We start from the raw sequence: 22889 nt of genomic DNA, 5'->3' as shown, positions 1-22889 counted from the left end.
ACGCAGACAGTAGGAGTTAGGGGACCCGCATCCACAGGGATGTCAAATTAGGAACGATGCTGCATTCATGCATGAATGAGACTGCCTGGACGCAAATGCTTTGAACTCTGGTGCATGCCATGCAGGCAAAACAAAGGTGAATGTCCGTGTTAACAAGGCTTGTATACTCGCATACAATTTTTAGTCTAGGACATAAGAAAATATTTACAAAAACATTCCTTTTAATTGCCATCAGATGACAAAAGATTTCTGGATCTAACAAAATTAAACTTGCTTACGTGATAGGTTGCCCATGAATAGCAGTCATAGCTGGTGCAAATGTGCGATACAGGGAGTGGTTAAATACAGGTGATCTGATATTCGCCAGGACTGCATCCAACAGGGGTTGATACAGATATTGCTGCTTTGTGGAAGGGACAGTTGGAGGGGGAGGAGTTGGCTAATGATGCAAAGAAATAAAACAAACATACAAAAATGTAGCTTTATGTCATTTCTAAAAGGTAATACAAAGTACACACAAACGTCTATGGGTCAAATTAATTCAAAAGGATAACTTTGCAATACAAACACCCAGTAATGATTTTATTGTTAATAAATGAAGTGCACATTAGACATTCATGAGAAGACAAAATGCTTATTTTTTCTGCAGTATTTAGTCCGGTCCAGTGATGTCATAGGTCTTTTCTCCTAGACAGAGTGGCACTCATGTGATGACAAGTGAGCACTGGACTGTCCAGGAGTACCGTGAGTCTAAGCCAGCATGATGGCCTCTAGCAGGCATGTTCTTGATGGTCAGGGCTCAAATGAATTAGGCTGGAGGACGCTGGCATTCACTAAATCCATGAGAAGAGCTGTGGCTGGAACAGTGAATATACAGGGGGATAGCAATGGACAGGTGACGAGTACTGCAGTTCCATATTCTTAAATTTGTTTTAGAAAAAATGCTCGGCTACTTATTTTTCTGTATGAAGTAAAAGGTGGAGTTAGGATTTAATTCATCCAAATAATTGGATATCTGTGGGCACTATGCAACCAGTGCAAAACCCTTTGGGACAACCAATTCAGGGGAAGAAATAGTAAACCAAAAAATATTTTTTTGTACTTATTGTAAAAATCCTTTTTTTTTGGTGTCCATTGAAGGGACACCGGAATTCAAATGCAAAATGAGTTATACTGCTGCTTACAGTAGGAGAGGACCCATGCCTCAGTTTTGTGGTAAAAAGAGCCTGTGTTCCTCAATGGCCTTCAAGAAAGATTTTACGGCAGGTACAAAAATCCTAATTTCTTTCTAGTTCAATGGGGGAAAAAGAATTTAGACATGGTTGGGATGTCTAACTATAGGATGGGCAGCACAGCAACAACCGCTAACAGGCCCCACAAAGAGGACCGGGGTGCTCAAATCTAAAACCGGAGCTGGAACCCCCTACTAGATAGGTGAACCTACAGATCCTATGTGTTATAGATGCAAACGAAATAGGGGTAACCTTATCCATCTTCTCTGGAGGTACCCCTAAGCTCAAATGCCATTTGTGCTAGATACCCTTAATAGGGTGTTCCAATCTACAGTACTGCTTGACCCTAGGTATTTCCTGCTAGGCATCTTATTGGATCTCATAACTGAAGAGTCCACAAGGGTGGCATTTAACCAAGCTCTCTTCCAAGCCCGTAAACTACCTCTCCTGCTCTGGAAGTCGTCCAACCCTCCTTCACACTGAATGTGGGTGACACACACATGGGAAGCACCCTAATTTTTGAAAGATATGTGTACCAGCATAGGGGATGCTTGGGAAAATTTGAGAGGGTATGGGCACCATGGTTGGATACCCCTGGACTTTACCGGCCTGAACTAACGCAGATGCGGCTGCTGCAATGTCCTCATAGACCACCATGATCCAATAGCAGGCAATCGGTTTTATGCCAGGTTTATTAGTTATTCAACAGTTAAGGCATTTACTACATGTGCTGCTCTTGTATGTGGTTTTCCTTTTCTCCTGGTTGCTGAAATGTAACTGTTGCGGTGAAATGTGAATTACTGTCACCAGATTGTACTTGTTTGCTTATGGTTCAATAAAGAACCTGTTTGATTAAAAAAAAAAAATAGATAAACCTGCCAACACGTGAAAGTGCAGGGCTCAAAGAATCAACCTGAAGCTCAAGATTAGGATAGAAGAGGTCATAGTCAGACAGGAAATGACCCCATAGGTAAGGGAATACCGAACATGAATCAGCAACAAGCCTGAGAAACCACATTCCACCAAAACAGGTGGAATAGCAACAAATTCCTGAATAGGGAAGAAAAGACCCACACAATCTGATGATGTCAACAGAAAATACACAAGAGGACTTACACCCCTAACACTTAGAATTAAGGGAATAGAAATGCTTGTTAACTTTTTATTTTTTTTTTTTTTTTTTTTATGGCAAGAGGTATATCTGGGAATTTACAATATCGGTGCAACAAAATAGCCCACAAGGAGTGGGGGTCACTCGAGAACTTAAGGGTTTGAGCCCACAAATTCAACATGACTGAAAGGGTAGGGTACATGGGATGCACCCCACAATAGGTAGGCAGGAATGAAAGTTAGTCCTCAGCCTCAGACTTGTGAGATAGTAACGTCTAGATGGAAAAAGGTGTCGCTGGGATTTGCAAATTCTGATAAGCCTGCCTAACCCTGAGCACAAGCCATGGGTATCTAAAGTTCCTAATCTTCTCCAGGCCCAGAAAAGCATCAATTGAAGGAGGACAGGCATTTTAGAAGAACTTCTAAGAATGTTTGTTGTACACAACCGCCTAAGGGTAGAACAAGAGAAGGCACCTGGAAGACCTTCCTCTAGTGGCTGCAGATACTCAGATGAAGAATGTATATCCTTCGAAATGCCTCAGCCAGTCAAAATCCTGGCAAAGTCCCCATTTGGTTTAGGCTGCCGAGTTTGGGACTATTGGCATATAGACAAGTAGCTCGATAAGCGGTTTTAATACACGTTTGTAAGTATATTTTATGCCGTTTCATATTAAATAAATGCTGTGGGATGATCCACTAGGCTGATGTGCCTTCTTTGTTTTTTGTTGAGGAAATCTGCCTGTCAGTAGAATACTACATAAGCAGACCTTCTACCTGTCCGGCAGTGTTCCTGTTAAGGTGGGTCACTAATGGATCCAGTGGGAACAGACCACCATTTAACAAATTTCTTCCCAACAGAGAAAGATTATAGCACTTTCTCACATGGGACCCAGGACCCTTCAGGGTGCTTCCAGTAAGCATAGTGAAATAACTTGAATAGAGAGTATAATAGGAATGACATTGCAGATGTAGTGGCTCTAAAAAGGCCCAAGGCTTGAGACGGCAGGCTGATCCACCAAATGCAGGGTCACAGGGACCAGTGGACCAGCCGGATCCAAAGGTTCAGGGGAGTTAAAGATGGAAAGTTTTACTGGATGTACAACAAAGGAGGGAAGTTGCCCTCACCTAATGAAGCTGAGGAAGACTCCAATGATGTAAGACACTATAACTATAGCAGGAACCAGACTGCAGGTGCTGGTTCTCTCAGTAGGAGTGGGAGGAATGGGTTCAGGGTCACCCGTAATGCAACTAGGTGCCAAATGTAAGGCGAGGCCTAGATAAATACCCAGGCAGCTGTTGCTGATTAGGGTCAGGTGACCAGATCTGAGGAGACTGTTGAAGTTACACATGGTGCTTTGCAAACAGGAGCAGCAGTCAGATGGCGCTCCCTCTAATCTAAAATGCAGACTGCAGAGCATGTGCCAATGATTCACCCAGCAGATGACATTGATGTTGGGGCTGATACAGAGTCTAGTCTTGGGAGGGGCACTGCCAGAAAATAAGGTTTTTCGTGGGCAATTTGTCGGGGTAAAGGCTGGTATTGGTGGTTCAATCATCACGGCACCATGGTTGATATGGTGTCAGGATGATTGAAGAGCATTATTTCTATTATTACATTGTAATATAAAATGAAATAGTTCAACTCACCATAATGCAGAATCAGTGGGAGCCCCGAGTGTGTCACTTGCCACTGTCGCCTGCTACCAGATGCAGCTTGTCACTTGCCACCAGATGCAGCGTGTTACTTGCCACGTCACCTGCCCTAAGACCTGCCACCAGATTTGGATTCTCACTTGCCACCATTGCCTGCTACCAGTTGCAGCTTGTCACTTGCCAAGTCGTCAGCCACCAGATGCAGCTTGTCAATTGCTATGTTACTTTCCACCAAATGCAGCTGGTCACTATCCTGCAATAACAGTGACAGCAGAGAAACAGGCTTCTCTCCCCAGCTTTTCAGCACATGTGAGGGCGGGCAGTGGGAGATGATGTAATCTCTCTGCTGCCCACAGCTGCACAGTAAAGGCGGTGAGAGGTGTTATTTCTCTGCTCGCTCAGTGTACTGCTTTCCCGTTCACCCACCGGGCCGCTTACTGGCATGACTGCCCGCTCTGCTCACCCACTGGCCCGCTCTGCTCACTTACTGACCGCCTACTGACCCAAATACCGGCTCACTATTTTATTTTCTCAGGGGGAGCAATTGCCCGTTGCGCACTCCTCCCCTCCCCCGATTGATGTTGGCATTGATGCATTGTTAACCCACATTAAAACTGGCCATGGTGGTGTAGCACCGTGCCCTTGGCTGGATAAAATCTAGTTTTTGACTCTGCTGTACTCCAGTTGAGCAGCAATTTTTTTTTTCAGATCTGGTCAGGTCTATCCCCAAGCCTGGTGGTCCATTGTTCCTTTTTGCCTGCCTGAGTAGGAGGGTTAGCCACTGGGTTATGTATATTTACCTGACCGCAGCCAATCCCTGAGAGGGGGGGTGCCCAGAAAATGACTGTGGGTAAGATAAGGGTTTGGAAGGGGCTGTTTTTCTCCTGGGCCCTCTGGCTTGGGAGGCAGCTTGTGTTACTGAAACACTATTGCTGTCAGGCCTCAGCATGTGCTTGGCTGAGGGCTGGATTGAAAAAAAAAAAAAAAAAATTGCTGAAGGACATTACCTTAGGAAGCTAGGCTGGAAAAGTACCCCCTTTCACTTTAGAGGGTTGCAGAGAAGCTGGCTGGACATTGTGGGCATGACCCTTGCCTAGAGCTTCATGTCTGCCTATGCTTTGAGGGTTATATGCTAGAAATTGCTACAAGGACTGTGCCTGCTTTTACAGAGTCTCAGATAGACTAGGCGGTTTCCTCTACCTCCAGCAATATGTAAAGCCTTCTGTTGAACAATTTTTGTTTGAGAATCTGCCCTCCTGTACCTGTTGGTGTTTTTGGCGCATCCTACTTCCTCATCCCTCTCTCTCCTGTTCAAGCACTGCAATAAAACTTCAAAAAGAGAACCCCTGGTCCCAAAACTTTTGACCAGTTTAAAGAGGAATTCTATCTAACCACATGGTTTTTTCGATATCTACAGACAAGACAGGCCCTATGGGCTCAGTTCCCTACCACTTATCCACCAACTGTGTCCTTCCCTCTGATCGACAGGATCAGGGGCGATAAACCCCAAAAACTAATCTCAATGTTCTATAACATGTTACTCCTCCCGTCTTCCAATATTTTACCCATCGGATCAACCTGGGTTGGGAGACTGATGTCGGGCATATGGATGACGATGACTGGAAAGAAGTGCGTGACACCTGTAGGGTAGTGTCCCCTAAATTACAACTCTATATACTTTACAAAGTTTACTTCACACCTACCCTCACATCCAAATTTTGGCCTGATTATACATTTCCCATGTGCCTGATAAGTCTTGGCACATTTTTCCATCTATTGTGGGCCTGTCCTACTATCCAGGGGTACTGGGCACAGGTGGTGAGATTTCTCCATGACACAATGTGCACCCCGCTTACCCTTCACCCTAAAATATGCCAGCTAGGGCTTTATCCTATCCTGACAAGTTTATTAGACATTTCTACACTAAATAGCTGGATGCAGTACACTCCGCCCACATTCACCTCCCGAATCCAAGTTATTACTTTTACCCTACATAAAATTAATTTATTTACATAGGGTTGCCCATCTAAATACAACAAAAATTGGGACTGCTTGCTGCAGACCCCTGACACGTGAGTGACCCTAGCCAATGCCACCTCAAACTTCCTGGTGAGACCCAGCCAGATTATTATGTCCACATGATACCACATTGGACCCTTCCTTTGCCTAAGAACTTGACCCGTCTCTCATTACAATGCCATTATTGACTGTTCTATGTACTGGTTGTTTGATGGGCCTCATCTCCTCAACAGTTTTCTCATGTTTATTGCTTTTCTTCATTAGGTAATCATAGGAATGAACCTCTGTTTAAGTCACAGAAATCTTCAGGACCAGACATGCTGTAATGTCATAACTTGTGTGGTTTTTGTAGTTATGTCCTCATGAACATTATGCAACTGTGTTATGCCCTGTACTCATACCCCTAGACTGAGCCTGTGTTTATCAGTGTGCTCTGGAACTGGTATCTGGGCCTGGCGCCCTCTGAATGGGTAAGGGGGACCTGTATATTCCAATAGCCTCTCTGGGGATGAGTACTACAGTAGATAATTTTAAAGATGACAAGCAAGGCAATACCACAGCTTTGGCCCTAGAATGTGCTTTGCAGCTAACTTTTACTAGTACATCAAGGTCTGGAAAGTGCTACAACACAGAGCCCAGTGCTCAAAGGTCACATTCTAGTAATGCCCTCCAAAGTCAAGCTTAGGAAAGGCCCATCTGGATAGCTGCTATGTAGAGACCAGTTCAAGCAGCGGTGTAGCAAGGAATCTTGTCAGCAGAGTTGAGCAAAAGAGAAAAGTCTTAAATTTTAAAGAAAAAATAAAATTAGGGTAGATTTTTTTTTCTAGCAGTACTGAAGAAAGACTTCCAAGCTGAGGCATTCTGGATAGAGGAAGGATTATACAGGGGCTGGCTTACAGTTCTTCTGTTTACCAGTGTCCCAATTCTCTTGTAAGTGTCAGAATAACCTGACTACATCTGAATTCTGGTGCCACAAGCAAAAACAGGTAAATTCAGACTGAATTTGAGAAGTTTCCGAGATCATTCACAGTTCATCGGCAGTTGCCTTTAACTTACACTTGTCCTGCTCCTGACCTACAGTTGAACCTCCTGAGCTGCATCGCCCTGCTGCTTCAAGCTGCTTTTGCATTCCATTGACTGGCATGTCAATGCTGATCAACATACACCCTTACCTTCATTACTGGGCAATGTCTCCCTCCAGTGTCAGATAAATATATTGGGGGCACATACACTGTAAATATTGAATATCATTTATTTTATAACTTTTCTTACCACAGCCATGTCATTCTTCAGCTTCTCCAGCGCAATCTCACATTTCTGCAGGGTCTTCAGGGGGCATCTAGGCACACAAGACAACACAAAGTAAAGCAGGAACACAACTACCCAGAGGAGAAAATACTATAGGGCACACATTGTTACCTCTTTGATGGGTCTGTTAAGATGTCCAAGAGACTCTTCATTTTACTAAGATCTTTCTTTCGATCTGAAAATAAAGTTAATAATGAAAACAGAATAGCAAGGATAAAATGATAAAATCAATGTAATAATTTCTAGTAAAATACGTTGCTTTTTTTTTTTTTACTGAGACAAATATTAAAATTGTAGAAGTATAGTAAAACAGCGTTACTGCAATAAGCGTTACTTCCTGTGGTTGACACATTTTGTGGAGTATGGCATTTAGTTTTGTAACCATTTCTCTGTGTTTTGCTGGCAGCCATAAAATTGTTAGGCAGGAACTTGTTCAATATTAGTTGTTCTTTAGCTATAGGTTACCTCCAATTAATTTCCTAGACTAAAGGGGTGTAAACTCTATGCATACTGCCACCTTTGCTTTAATCTGAGGAAGCATATGAAGAACAGCCAAGAGTAAAGTTTAGGCAAAAAGAAAATTACGATGTTCAAGAGCTGTGTAATGATAAAAGATCTGGCTCATTTATGAAACCACTTTAATTGTCCTTAGAATAGCCCAAAATATACTCATGGAACTTCCTTGTTTTCCCACCAGCAGCTGAACTGGATTGTCTGTACGTTGCTTCCTCAAAGTCATTTATAGCCACACTAAATGTCCCCTTTTGACTTCTTCTCTAATGCAAATCAGTCTAGCTATGTATCTTTGCTATGATGGTGGTACCTTGAATCAAGTGCAGAGTGAGCCAACTGTCCAGCCCATTAAGTAGTCTGGACAGTTCAGCAAGTGGTATTTTTGTGTGCGATTCCACCTAAACTGCAGTTCCTAAAAGAAAAATCTCATGTGCACCACCATGATTAGTTGGTTGCTGATACAAGTAGTCAAACAATCAAGAATCTGACTTTATCATATGACCCAAACCATGAAATGGTAACTTGACCACCAAGCTAAATTTTAAATAATTTATTCCTACATATTTTTCATTACTACTACTAAATTTTTTATTACTGCCTGAAGCCTAGACATAGTGCCATTTTAAAAGGAGAAGTTTATGTTTTGTAACAGGTCATATTTGTTACACTCATATTCACGGTGTAACATGTTACAGATGCCCCAGCCCCCACTCGCCTCAACAATTTGAAAAAAAGCACTCATCCGCAGTGTTCTGTGAATGGGAAAACTATAAGTATCAGTCTTTGTGGCTGTCGGCTTGTATTTCTCAATAAACTACCAGGGTGGGGTTGAGTGCTCTAGGTAGCTCATTGAGTCTTCCTGTCAGAGTCGGTGTCAATTTTCACATTAAATTTGGTTTCAGTTTTAGTTATAGTCTTTGGACTAAAACGCCATTTTAGTTTTAGTCCTATTTTAGTCATCTGAGTTGTTTTTGTTTTAGTCGACTAAAATCTAGTGGGTTTAGTTAAATTTTAATGCATTATTTAAGCATTTCTTTAGAATTACCAAACTCATTATATACTCTTGGAGTAAAAAATCTAACACCATTATTTCTGGTACGAAGGTTTGAACATGCACTACAGACACAGATTTAACCGTTGTGATATATTACATCTTTATAAATAAAACCCAGTTTCATAAACAAACAAATATATTGCTTTTTGACAAGCAGAAGTACAACTTGAAAAAATGAAAAACCCAAAAAACTGTAACCTCTATCAGCTGTAAAGCCATTGCGCATATTACTTGAATATATTACCAATATTAAATATTAGGAAAAGCCTTTTTCTTCTTTTTTTTTTTTTAACAGTTTAGTAGATGCCCCTTACATATTCTTATGTGGTAGTGCAATGTTCATTTTAATGTCAAATTTCAATTTAGTTTTAGTCATAGTCTTTTGACCAAAATGCCATTTTAGTCATCTCAATTGTTTTAGTCGTATTTAGTTGACTAAAATAGTATTAATTTAGTCAACTAAAATATTTTAGTCAAGGAAATTAACACTGGTCAGAGTGCAACTGCCTACTTGTACGAGGTATAAGCAGACAGATTACACAGACTGTCTGCAAGAACCCTGCGCATTGCACTCGCGATCTGCTGATCATGGGTGCAATGCTTTGCAGGCTCATAGAAAAAAAATAATAATAAAATAATTACATAAAAAAAAAGTGCGTTTTTTTAAAATTAAGGAAATACATATTTATAATTTTGCTTTTCCCCCACAAAGATGAACTTATCCTTTTTATCCTTTAAGGGAGCCTGAAGTTCAGCTTTGTTCCCCAGTATTGTAGGGTGTGATTTCTGAATGTGTGCATGTTTGTTTCTTGAAATGGCATTGTTAGAATAACAAAATTCACCTTCGTTTTTATCAATCTTGTTGATCATTCGCCTCAATGGTTCTATATACTTGGAAAGCTGTTTCAGCTTCTCCAGGTATTGCTGCTCCTCTGACTGGTTGTTGCTTGCAGGGCTCATCACAGAGTTTGGATTGCCTTTGATAACAAACATACAAAAAGAATAAGGTTTGAAGGAGTCCCAAAACACTTACGGTACCTGCTAACAGATGTGTTAAGGTATCAGACCCGGAACATAAGATCTGGGTTAGGTATGCATCGGGACATGGATTTCAAGCAACACAAGATACCATGCTTTTTTTTTTTACCTGGGGTATTCAGGGGACCTGGAGAGGGCACGCTGAAATTCTGAGGAGTGCGAGCAGACGCTGGGCTCTGGGAAGGCTGTGGGGATGGGCTTGGCATGAAACTTGGGGAGGGTGCTGTACCAGAGCTACAAAAAGAAGAAGAGATAAGCACGTTATCATTTTAGAATAGCCACACAAAGATCACTGAGAAATCCTACACAATATAACTAAACCCTTACAATTAAATCTTCCTAATCTGCTCCCTTTTATTATGTTAAATTTACCATTGAGTGCATTTTATCTGTTGATAACCCCTGAAAAATATCTGCTGATTCAACCAGGAAACTTTTGAGCTGATAAGTCAACCGAGGCACAGCAAATTATCAGCCATATATTTGATTTTCTATATGTCTAGTAAAACCCATAGCAGTAAAATGTAATACAGTCACTGCTTATGTGTTCAAATATAATGTAACCCTTGTTGACATGATATTTTATGCTCACAGCATATACACCCTAAAGCAGGGGTAGGCAACCTTAGAGGTGGAGACCTATCTGAACAACATGGGAGAAGTCAAAAAGATCACCGGGCACAGTGTCGCCTCCTCAGACCTGATTTAAACCTCTAATTGCTGTATTAGCGTGTCGCAAGTGCATGCATTGCATAACAATCATGGTTTTAAAGCAGGTGGTGAGGAGGCAACATATCGCCTCCTCACCATCTGTCAAAACACACTCGGATCGCTCTTCAGAGGAGCAGTAGTGCCTGCTGTACTTGGGAATGAGCCCTTAGTTGTATTCAGCAGCGGCACTCTTGGGGCTTTATTCACACCTAAAGTTGGGGGTCGTAAAACAGCAGTACATAGTAGAAGTCTATGGCTAAGAGCAGCAAACCTGCAGGTACACTGCACCTCACCCACGGTGTGTGTGTAAACTGCAGTGCATCAGTGTGAAAGCAGCCCTATACTAATATTCACACTGACCTGAAAATCTCTTCTTTTCTGCTGCTGGCACTAGCCGGGATAAGAGGTGAAGTGCAGTTGGTATCACTCCGCTTGGGACAGGAGCCAGCACTACAGAGGAGGAATCGGCTAATGTGACTCTCGCTGCCTACTACAGCTCCAACTTTAGAAGTAATTCCTCTGCATTGCACTCTGATGCTACGGAATGGTGGATCAGCAAGCCCAGACTGAGATCTACCAGTCGCTGACCCCCGTCCTAAAGCTAACCAGTGAAGCATTTAACAATTTTAAAAGGTAAACGTTCTACCTAAAAGCAGACACCACAAGGTTCTGACTATTACTTATAATAGCCAGAAAAACTTCTTCTGTGTTCTGCTCTTAACCTAGTTTCATATTGTTCTTATGGGTTCTATATCCATTAATTTAACACCAAGCACTCACCTAGAGTGTAGAACCACCTTGTCTAGAGCAACTTTGCTAACTACTGAGGCACCCTCACAGAACAGGGGTTTGGTAAGTGAATGGTGACTTGTACTGGGGGTGATGTGTATCCAGAAAGTCACAAGCAAAAACAGAACAAGAGGGAGCTTTGCTGATTTGAAATGGTAATAGTAGGGACTATTTGATTTCTATTCTTGGGCAGAGCTTTAACTTTCAGAAGTTTAAAATGGTTTACAGGTTCATTTTAACAAGGCAAGGTAGTGGAGATTCTTTGGTATAGCACTATTCCTGCAGGTGCACATACGGTTGAATTTATGATTGCTTGGCCATTTTTCAGAGAATATGACTGATAACACAAAAACGTTTCTTTCACCCATGGCTAGTGTTTGGCGGAAGCCATTATCAAATCAACTGTGTTTACGCTTTTAAAATCATAATGGAGACGAGGGCGTGGCCTGAAGCTGCATGGAGTAGGGAGTGCAGGCTAAGAGCTCCGGCTTAACCACATCCTAAATACCGATCCTTTGGGACAATATCACCCTCCTTACTTGGCATACAGCACCCCTACCTGGCAGTGTATCCCCTTGTGCCCATGTCGCCGCCGAAACGAGCCCCGGGAGCGCTGGCCAAGCTAGACAAATATCGCCACGAGGAGCGGGACGCGGCTGGGGAAGATGCGCCGCACCCTCGGCCGCGGAGGAGGCACCTCTCACAGACGACACAGTACGCATCCTCGAAACCGTCTCCCTCTGCCAGACCACCCTCACCTCTAAAACTGAGAAGGTTAAGGTTGATATCTCCCTGATCCGCCAGGATATCCACAAGCTGCGGGAGAGGGTGTCTGAGGCGGAGCGCAGGATTGGGCAGGCGGAGGACGACATTTCTCCACTACAGGTTACCACAGAGCGGCTCCAATATCAGCTAAATGTCGTTCTCAGCAAACAGGACGACATGGAGAGCAGACTCCGCCGATGCAACCTTCGCTTTGTAGGACTTCCAGAGAGATCAGATACCCCTACATTCTTAGAGAACCTCCTCATCACCAACTATGGCAGGGAGGCGTTCTCCTCCACGTTCGTGGTGGAGCGGGCGCGGCTGCAAGACTCCCGCCGCCTGGAGCCCCCCCGCAGACTTTCATTGCAAAGCTCCTTAACTATCGTGACCGTGACACAATATTACGCCTCACCCGCGAAAAAGTCAATATCCCGTTTGGAGACAAGCACATTGCTGTTTACCCGGACTTCTCTGCTGAGGTCCAGAAGAAGCGGGCACAATTTACGGAAGCCAAGCACCAGCTACGCAGTCGCCACCTCCCTTACGCCATGTTGTTTCTAGCACGTCCGAGTGATCCGGGACGGGAAAGCCCACTTCTTTGAGGACCCCTTAGCGCTCATTTCATGGCTGGAGCGATAGGATGCAGATGCACCGTCTTAATTTTCCAGATTATCTCCCGCACAGCTGCAAGATTTAGAACTGGGAACCCGGGACATTCGCTCTTGATGACATCTTCACTTTCAGCGAGTCATGTTCCATTGCATATTTGCCCCTCCCCTCCCCCCACCGTCTTGTCTTTGTTCTCCTGGCGATCACTATATGCGGTCTGACATCCTCCTCCTCTACCCGCCATGTGCTGTATATGCCGTCACACTGGACACCTGAAGATCTGCCTCGTGTCCCCGCAAAATATTTGTGCTCTGCCGCATAGGAGCACGATGTTTGCACTTACCCACGGATTCCGATGCTGGTCTTTTTAGCATCGAATTGTACTTCTCATGACTTTTGTTCATCCCCAGCCGAGACCGCACCAGTGCCTCTTCCCTGTCGACATTGGTGCGCCTCGCTGCCCCCCCAAGAACTGTTTCCCCGGCCAGCTACAGTCCCCACTGCCGTGGAGGACTGACACAAGTTTGTTAAGCCATGCTGGTCCAGCGTTGGCAATGTTCAAGGATTTTCTGTTTTCATTTTCTCTTTTTATTTCTTATCAATATGGTATCTGATACACCTACTGTTGCACTTTTTGTAATGCTGTCTGTAATGCACTGTGTCTATTTAAGTCCTTCTTGGTATGGCTCGCTGCTGGTCTCACACAGCTGCTCTGCGGCTCCTGTGACCCCACCTGCGGCGACCCAGCTCATAGGTTGCAATATAATTGTTTGTATGCTTATTTTTGTGTGTGGGCACCTGAACTGCTGTGGGTGCGGTCTACCCTCTCTGATCTGGCTGCATGCTCTTATATCCCCGCTGACAACATGACATCTTTAATGTTGGTCACCTGGAACGTGCGGGGGCTGCGGGCTAAACACAAACGCCTGGCTGTCCTCTCCCACCTCAAACAAATGAGGGCGGACATATCTATTCTTGTAGAGACCCACATTACGGGCCAATTACAGCTGGCACTAAAAAAGCCTTGGATGGGTTGGATTTATCAAGCCCCTTACACCAACAACTCAAGAGGGGTTGCCATTATCATTGCTAAAAATGTCCAATTTCAACTTCACAATATGCAGTCAGATCAGCAGGGCAGGTATCTGTTCCTGCACGCCACCATTGGGGGGCTTGAGGTATTAATTCTAGCCTTCTACATTCCCCCGCCATTTCAATTTACTGCTCTTAAGGATGGGTTGGCCTTTATGGCTCAACACCCTACAGTGCCCGCCATGTGGATTGGGGATTTCAATATGGTCATAGACCCTTCCCATTGACAGACTTCACCCACACGGTACAACACCCACCCGCTCCACACCGACTAGGTTCGGGAGATTCCTCCTGGAGTTTGCAATGACGGACACCTGGAGACTCAAACACCCCACCACTGCTGCGTTCTCGTGCTTCACCCCCTCGCAGGCCGCCATGTCCCGCATAGACATGATCCTGGTCTCCTCTGCCCTGATCCCGGACCTCCTTGAAGCGGGGTTCAGGGCCAGGATTTTATCAGACCATTCACCTTACTGATTACCCTCCGCCTGCCATCGGCCCCTCCGACCCGCATTTGGAGACTGAATCCTTTCTGGCTCACAGTTCTTCCAGACTTGGAGGCCATACAGCGAGAATGGACCTATTATTTTCTCTCCAATGTGGGGTCGGCGTCGGTCGGGCTTGTGTGGGAGGCATTTAAATTGCATGCCCGCTCAATCCTCTCTATAAGGATCAATAGACACAAAGCCTCCTCTAAAATACTCCTGCAACAGGCTGAGGAACGGCTAGGCTCCCTGGGACAGCTCCTTCTCACAGACCCCTCGCCCTCTAACTGTGCCCAACTTCACTTGCAATCTAGGCTTACAGATCACTTACACTTTGAAAAAGCAAAAAGAGGAATATTCTTTAGTAAACAGAAAATATTCGAACATGGTGAGCGGGCCGGGAAGCTCTTGGCTTACATGGCCCACTTAGATCATAATCCCCCTGTGGTGGTTCAGCTCCGCTCGGAGTCTGGATCCACACTTACAGACTCTGCACAGGTAATTCAGGAATTCAGACAATTCTACGTGGACTTGTACACATCAAAGGCCAACTATTCCCAGGACGAACTGTGCTCCTTCTTGCAAACTGTAGACTTTCCTTCTCTTACTGAAACCCAACTTGAGCTTCTAGAGGCACCCATCACCGAGGACTGCATACAGGAGGCGATGGCGAGTCTCCCTGCATCCAAGGCCCCCGGCTGGGACAGCCTACCCCTAGAGTTTTACTCCCAGTTCCAAGAGGTTCTCCTCCCTAAGCTGCAGGCCCTGTATTCTCACATCTTAGACTCTAGTATTCTCCCACGTTCCATGAAAGAAGCCCTCATTGTCCTCATCCCGAAACCAGGCAAGGACCCTTTATACTCTGAATCATATCGCCCCATATCCCTTTTACAATTGGACGTTAAAATACTAGCAAAAATTCTTGCCCTAAGGCTCAATAAAGTGATATTGAGCCTCATACACGCTGACCAGACCGGCTTCATGCCTAACAAAAATACAACATTTAACCTCCGGAGACTGTTCATGAATCTCCAAGCCACACATGACAATGTTGGGTCCAGGGTGGTGGTCAGTCTAGACGCCGCTAAGGCATTTGAGTGGAGTGGAGCTACCTGTGGGAATGTCTCCGCAGATTCGGCTTTGGGCCCAATTTCATCAGGTGGCTCCAACGCCTATACCAGGCTCCCGCCGCCCAGATCCAGGTCAACGGCAAGATATCCGATACTTTTCCCCTGTCCCGCTGTACCCGCCAGGGTTGCCCTATATCCCCTCTACTGTACGCGTTAGCCGTAGAGCCTTTGGCTATCGCCATTCGAACACACCCCGACATCAAGGGCCTCCGCCTCGGACAGGTGACCGAAGTACTTAGCCTTTACGCAGACGACATGCTTCTATATTTAGAGTATGCAGGCCCCTCCCTGAGAGCGGCATTACACTTGATTCAACGGTTCAGTAGTTTTTCTGGGCTGCAAATCAATTGGGCCAAATCCCTGATTCTCCCCATCGACCCTTCTGCCCCTACGCCCGAAGAAGCGGCCCTCCCCCTAATAAGGACTAGCAGTTTCAAACATCTAGGTATACAATGTTCACGCTCCCTCCCTGAATACACACCTCTCAATTTCGAACCGATCTACAATTTTCTTAAAAACAAAACACAAATCTGGTCCAGACTCCCCTTGGGAGTTATGGGCCGCATTAACTTAGTCAAAATGATCCTTCTTCCCAAACTGCTCTATCTATTTTGGCACTCCCCTCTCTACATTCCCGCCCGTATGTTTAAAAATATGGAATCCATTCTCAACACGTTTGTTTGGGGCTCCTCTCGGCACAAACTCTCGTGGCTGACTCTAAAGCGCCCTGTGCATTTAGGGGGCATGGCCCTTCCCGACCTGGCATCCTATTACATTGCTTCCCAGCTATCCCATTTTTATTACCTCAACCGTCACGACAAGCTCCGTTACTCCACACTGGTGTGCACATCGGTTACTGACGTTGTGGCCCACCCCTTCCAGATAATTTTTTGTGGGCACTGGGGTCCTCCCCATTCAGGGCATGGATGCACTATGCTAAACCATCATCGCAAAATTTGGCAAATGGCACAAACCATCAGGGGGGCCTCTTCCTTACACGCTCACACACCGCTCTGGGCCAACCCTCAACTACCCGAATTGATGACTATCCCTGATCACAAGCTATGGATACTCTGCAGAGTCATTTACCTGTCCCAGCTCATTGCTGATGGCGCAGTAAGGACTTTTCAGGTCCTTATAGATGAGTTCAACTTACCCAATCATATGCGATTTCACTTTCTCCAGGTCCGCCATGCCCTTCAGACCCAATTCGGTGATTCATTCCCCGTCTTGGAGTCAGATCCCCTAGCGGGGGTGCTCCTCGGCGAGGACCCTAAGAAACTAATATCCAGTCTATACAATCAACTCCTTTTGCCAATTGCCACCTCACAGGCATACCGAGTAAAGTCCAGGTGGGAGGGCGATCTGGGGGAGATCGAGGACGAGGAGTGGGGAGAGATCCTGGGTTCATGTAGAAAAGTGTCCCCCAAACTTTCAGACCGTCTTACACACCTCTACATCCTCCACAGATCTTACCTCACTCCCTCCCACTTAAGCAAGTACAAGCCAGATACCACCCCAACATGTCCCAGATGTGGCAGCATAGACAGCACCTTTTATCACTTAATCTGGACCTGCCCACCCATTCAACAGTACTGGTTGCAAGTTGTCAAATTTCTCCACGACCACATGGGTTCTCCCTTGACGCTATGCCCACATCAATGTCTACTTGGCCTCCTTCCCATCCCCGAGGAGCAGAAATATTTGTCTGCTTTTCTACACGAAACACTAATCACAGCTAGAATGTTAATAGCCCGCCTTTGGCTTAGGGCCACATCCCCTACTATAAAACACTGGAAGAGGGCTGTTAATCTTACCCTCCCGTATAAAAAAAGTCCTTTACTCCCACCGTGGATGCCCGGGCAAATTCCACAAGATTTGGGATAGATGGGTTGATGATTCTTCCACTTGCTCTGACTGAACCTGAATGTGCCTTTACTAACTTACTATGTCTACTCACTATGTGGCAACATTGCCGGTGCCTAAGGGGAACGCAGGTAGCCATGCCTTATTTACGTCAAATATTATTCATATATTTCAGTGCCATTGCAACATGTCATATGGAAAAAGAGATAAGAAAAACCCCTCTTTTTTTGTCATTGTTTAATTTTGTTACTGTTGGGTGCCAATTGCACCGTTCTTTCTGAAAGTAATCTCCTGTATGATCGTTTATACTCAATAAACTTTATTTCTGATAAAAAAAAAAAAAAAAAAATCATAATGGAGACAGAAACTACTCAAAAGACCATGATCAAAAGTTTACATACCCTGGTGATTTTGGCCTGATGACATGCACACGTTGACACAAAGGGGTTTGAATGGCTATTAAAAGGTAACCATCCTCACTTGTGATCTGTTTGCTTGTTAGTGTGTATAAAAGGTCAATGAGTTTCTGGATTCCTGACAGACCCTTGCATCTTTCCTCCAGTGCTGCACTGGCCTTTCTAGATTCGGAGTCATGGGGGAAGCAAAAAAATTGTCAAAGGATCTGCGGGAAAAGGTAGCTGAACTGTATAAAACAGGAAAGGGATATAAAAAGATATCCAAGGAATTGAGAATGCCAATCAGCAGTGTTCAAGCTCTAATCAAGAAGTGGAAAATGAGGGGTTCTGTTGAAACCACGGTCAGGTAGACCAACTAAAATTTCAGCTACAACTGCCAGGAAAATTGTTCGGGATGCAAAGAAAAACCCACAAATAACTTCAGGTGAAATACGGGACTTTCTGAAAACCTGTAGTGTGGCTGTTTCAAGATGCACAATAAGGAAGCACTTGAAGAAAGATGGGCTGCATGGTCGAGTTGCCAAAAGAAAGCCATTAATACGCAAATGCCACAAAGTATCCCGCTTACAATACGCCAAACAGCACAGACACAAGCCTCAAACAGTCACTGGCACAGTCATTTGGAGCGATGAGACCAAAATTTAGCTTTTTGGCCACAACCATAAACGCTTCATTTGGAGAGGAGTCAACAAGGCCTATGATGAAACACGGAGGTGGATTGCTGATGTTTTGGGGATGTGTGAGCTACAAAGACAAAGTAAATTTAGACAAAAATGATGGCAAGATGAATACAGTATGTTATCAAAAAATACTGGAGGAACATTTGCATTCATCAGCCAGGAAGCTGCGCATGGGACATACTTGGACATTCCAACATGACAATGATCCAAAACACAAGGTCAAGTCGATCTGTCATTGGCTACAGCAGAATAAAGTGAAGGTTCTGGAGTGGCCACCTCAATCTCCTGACCTCAATATCATTGAGCCACTCTGGGGAGAGCTCAAAATGTGCAGTTCATGCAAGACAGCCCAAGAATTTACAGGAACTGGAGGCTTTTTGCCAAGAGGAATTGGCAGATTTACCATCTGAGAAGATAAAGAACCTCATCCACAAATACCACAAAAGACTTCAAGCTGTCATTGATGTTAAAGGGGGCAATACGTGGTATTAAGAACTGGGGTATGTAAACTTTTGATCAGGGTCATTTGGGTAGTTTCCATTTTCATTATGATCTAAAAAGAGTAAACACGGTTGATTGATAATAAATGGATTCAGCCAAACACTAACCATGAGTGAAAAAAAAAGTGTGTGTCATCATTCATATTCTCTGAAAATTGGCCAAGAAATCAAACTCTGCCAGGGTATGTAAACTTATGAGCACAACTGTATATTCACAATAGGTGCAAAAGAAAAAGACAAAAAAAAAAAAAAAAGGCATGGCTGTACAAGGCTAGGTTCACACCTATGCAGGTTGTGAATGATGCATTTTGCTTTTTTTTTTTTACACACATTTTTGGAGCATTTTTGGGAGGTGTCTGTTGTCATGCGGGAAAAACATCACCAATGCAAGCACTGTGTTTCTGACACTTTCCGCTGCATTTCCTTTGAAGCCTATAGAACAAAAACATGCAACATGTTGCTGGCAAAAAGTCCTTAGCCCTTTCCACAAAATGTGCCAGTTAAAGTGGCAGTAAACTTGGGCATGTTTAAAAAAACAAAACAAAAAAAACCCCTGCAAGGTGAAGGCATAATGTGCTAGCATGCATTGCATACTAGCACATTATTAAATATTTACCTTAGAACGAAGCCCTCCAGCTGTCACCACTGACAGGCGGTTCCATCTTCACAAGGTCTTACTTCCAGGTTCCAGGTTCCCATGCTCCGGCCGCCTGACTGGCTGAGCCGTGATGAGGTCTCTCCCAGCACATGTGTGTTGGAGTCACACAGCTCTGAAGAAACAGCACAGGTAGGCTGTTCATTCAGAACGCATGCGCTGGCGATGTCACCGGCTGCATACTGTGAATATCTCCTAAACACTGCAAGTTTAAGAGATATTCACTGTACCTACAGGTAAAGCCTTATTATAGGCTTACCTGTAGAATACAAGTCCAAAAAAGAATTTTACTATCACTTTAAAAAAACGCACCAATCTAAATATGACCAATAGGAAATCATGTTAAATAGACAGTAGTGCGTTTCTGCAAAACAGAAACGCACTGCAAAAATTGCATAGGTGTGTACCTAGCCTACATGCATTCAAGCATTAATATTTACTACAGTTACAGTGCTACAGATACTCCGTGTTTTCGAACGGAAGAGCAGCGTGCTTTCAGATATACGACCTTCCCGATTCTGTGATTTTTTTTTTTTTTTTTTTAAACCGCAAGGGATAAGAATACAGAGCTACTCCAGTAGTTGTGTTGGCTTTATGCAAAAAGAAAACAGAAGTGCACTGACAGCTCTCAGGGCCTAAAGGAGATACCACAAGGTACCTAAACGGTGCATGCAACACAAAAAAAATTTCACATTTCTGCAAAGTTGGGACTCTAGAACTACCACTGACTTTCTCCTTCCCATGTCTCAACGCATACACTTTCCATATGGTTGCCAAGGTGTTTGCACTACATTGGAGGTGTCTGTTATGGTCATGTCTTACTTCTGACTTGTGCATAGGTGTTTCAGGTTTCAGTTTTAAAGAAATGTCAGCAAAACTTATAACAAACTTTAGAGTTCAAAAGTAGGCTTCAGACACAACTGAAAAAAAAAGATAAAAACCCCTACAGCGCTCGCCTTACCCTTGGAAATTTTGGATGGCATTATACCTGCACATTAAAGTGAAGATGTGTTTTAACCCTAAAGTTAACAAAAATACTTCATAAACTTGGCAAACAAGGAACAAAAGGCTCTCACCTGACATTAGAGTTGGGTTGAGACATTGACTGTGAAGGCTGTGGGGATGGCTGAGGAGGTGGTGGCATGGATTGAGGAGTCTGCACCTGCTGCACAGGCGATGGTGATGACATTAAAGAGATATTGCCCTGATTTACCTGTAATAAATTTTGCATTTGTGAAAGAGGAAAACTGAAGAAGCACTGCAGTTTAACTGGATTATAAAAGTGTAGTGTCCACTAAAAACAATGCCAAACACAACACTAAGAAGTGTCTGGTGCAGGTGCTGCAGAGAGAAGGTTAGATTCAGAACCATCTTCATAAAGCCTGAGTAAGAGAAACATGGATGTTAGCAATGATGAGACTGTACCCAGAGCCTATTAAAGTGGTTGTAAATCGCTGGACTTTTTTTTTTTTCCCCTACCTGCACAGCAAAAAGGCATAATGTGCTAGTATGCATTGCATACTAGCATATTAGGTGAAACTTACCTGAAAAGAAAGCTCTTCCAGCAATATGAGGTCACCGCTGGAAGCCGCTTCCATCATCACACATCTTGCTTCCGGGTTTGCGGACACCGGCTTTGTGATTGTCTGGAGCCGCGATGACGTCACTTCTGTGAGAGCCGCAGGTCACGGCACAGGGCTCTGAAGGAACAGAACAGGTGGCCGTTCCTTCAGAGTGCATGTGCCATGGATGTCACTGGCTGGATGTACAGTAAATATCTCATAAACGTTGCATGTTTAGGAGATATTTACACTACCTATAGATAAGCCTTATTAAGCCTTATTATAGGCTTACCTATAGGTAAAATTCAAAGATGGAAGTTTACTTGCTCTTTAAGAAGAAATAGCATATTAACTTGTACTGTATTCACAATAAGATGCTTGACAGTTTCCTTAAGAGTAAAAATGACAAAGCAAAGCCAAAAACTACAGACATTTGGCTTTCTATACCTTTACAAAGGGGAAACAATGGTTTATTAAGCACCAATCAAATGTTCATTTAACTTAAGCCCACATACTTTATCTGCCAACATCTGGTTTCCCAGTTAGTCAGATATAGATAGCATGCCATTAAAGACTTCTGAACTGTCCATCTCCCAGTTCATACACATTTTAAGTATCCAAGTTCAAAAACAAAAATGTAATATATTGCAACTTACTATTCCTTAGATATGATGGCTGCAATCATTTTCATTTTTCAGGCTATGCACATTTTTAGTAAAGACAGAAAATACCTATTGATCTTGCCATAAATGTAATTTTTATTTTACTTCCTGTGAACTAGGAAAAAACAATCTTCGTTTTTAAAATCTTTTTTTAAAGTTCCAGTTTTTCAACTACTAATCCCATCAACCTGCATGAAATGGACATTAACAAAAAGGCTGAAGTACTTGAAATATAGCCTGGATGAGTGAGCATAGCCACCCTAGTACAGGAAGTGTGTAATTTGCAGGATTAAAGTGGGAGTCCGGCGATCAATCTTTTTTTTTTTAGGTCATTGAGACACTTTGCTAATCCCAAAATAATACTCACAGTTTGGGTGTAATATTTCCGCCTCTGTCGGTTTTCGTACTGAAGAATAACTTTAAAAATGTGATGCTGGCTGTTTCCATCTTGCTTGTGGGCATGTGAAGCCCACAAGCATTGATTTCCTGGATGCGGTGAATGCTGTTCATTCACAGCTTGTTCACAAGCATGATCATTGTTCCCGCACTGAATCTTGGGAAGCCTGACACTAAGCTCCCAGGAGACAGTGTGGCGCCGGGGAAAGGCAATAAACACGCCTACTCCCATGGGAGGAGAGACAGGAAGTGCCACAATAAAGTACAATATAAAGGTAATTACAGCGATTAAAAAAATTTTCGTGCGGCATTTGAACATCTATGCAATTAACTGAAGGGGGTAAGATTAAGTTAAAAATTTGAGTGGAACCCCGCTTTAACAGGTGAAAATAAAACAAAGCCTCAAAAAAAAAAAAATAAAATAAAAAAAGATAACTAATGCAGCCATGACATCAAGGGACTGGTAAGCTGAAGTACTTAACATTTTTGGGGGCTTAGATGTGATTTCAGCAAAACATCATACGTTGCCAGTGGACATCTCCATACTGACCTGGTTTGATGACAATTTTTCTAAATAGTCCAAGTAAACATTTATTCACCCATCGCTTTCTATGGCGATCACTGCACATGCTAAATGAAATGGT

General features: G+C 43.7%; 1 protein-coding gene across 3 annotated transcripts in view; it reads right to left on the bottom strand.

Annotated features, from left to right (window-relative positions):
• The window catches only part of MED15 (mediator complex subunit 15), a 106227-nt gene that overhangs the window by 15975 nt on the left and 67363 nt on the right, over window positions 1–22889 (bottom strand). For all 3 annotated transcript variants that reach the window (XM_073629213.1, XM_073629212.1, XM_073629214.1), the window contains 6 exons: window positions 20702–20838; window positions 10037–10161; window positions 9732–9866; window positions 7434–7497; window positions 7287–7353; window positions 279–439 (listed from right to left, as the gene is read on the bottom strand). In XM_073629213.1, the coding sequence (XP_073485314.1) occupies window positions 279–439; window positions 7287–7353; window positions 7434–7497; window positions 9732–9866; window positions 10037–10161; window positions 20702–20838 (689 nt within the window). The remainder of the gene's footprint in view (window positions 1–278; window positions 440–7286; window positions 7354–7433; window positions 7498–9731; window positions 9867–10036; window positions 10162–20701; window positions 20839–22889) is intronic.

The sequence above is a fragment of the Aquarana catesbeiana genome, linkage group LG01 (genome assembly GCF_042186555.1).
Source record: "Aquarana catesbeiana isolate 2022-GZ linkage group LG01, ASM4218655v1, whole genome shotgun sequence".
NCBI classification, from domain to species: Eukaryota; Metazoa; Chordata; class Amphibia; order Anura; family Ranidae; genus Aquarana; species Aquarana catesbeiana.
The sequence above is the reverse complement of the archived record's forward strand: the minus strand, read 5'-3'. Positions and strand labels throughout refer to the sequence as shown.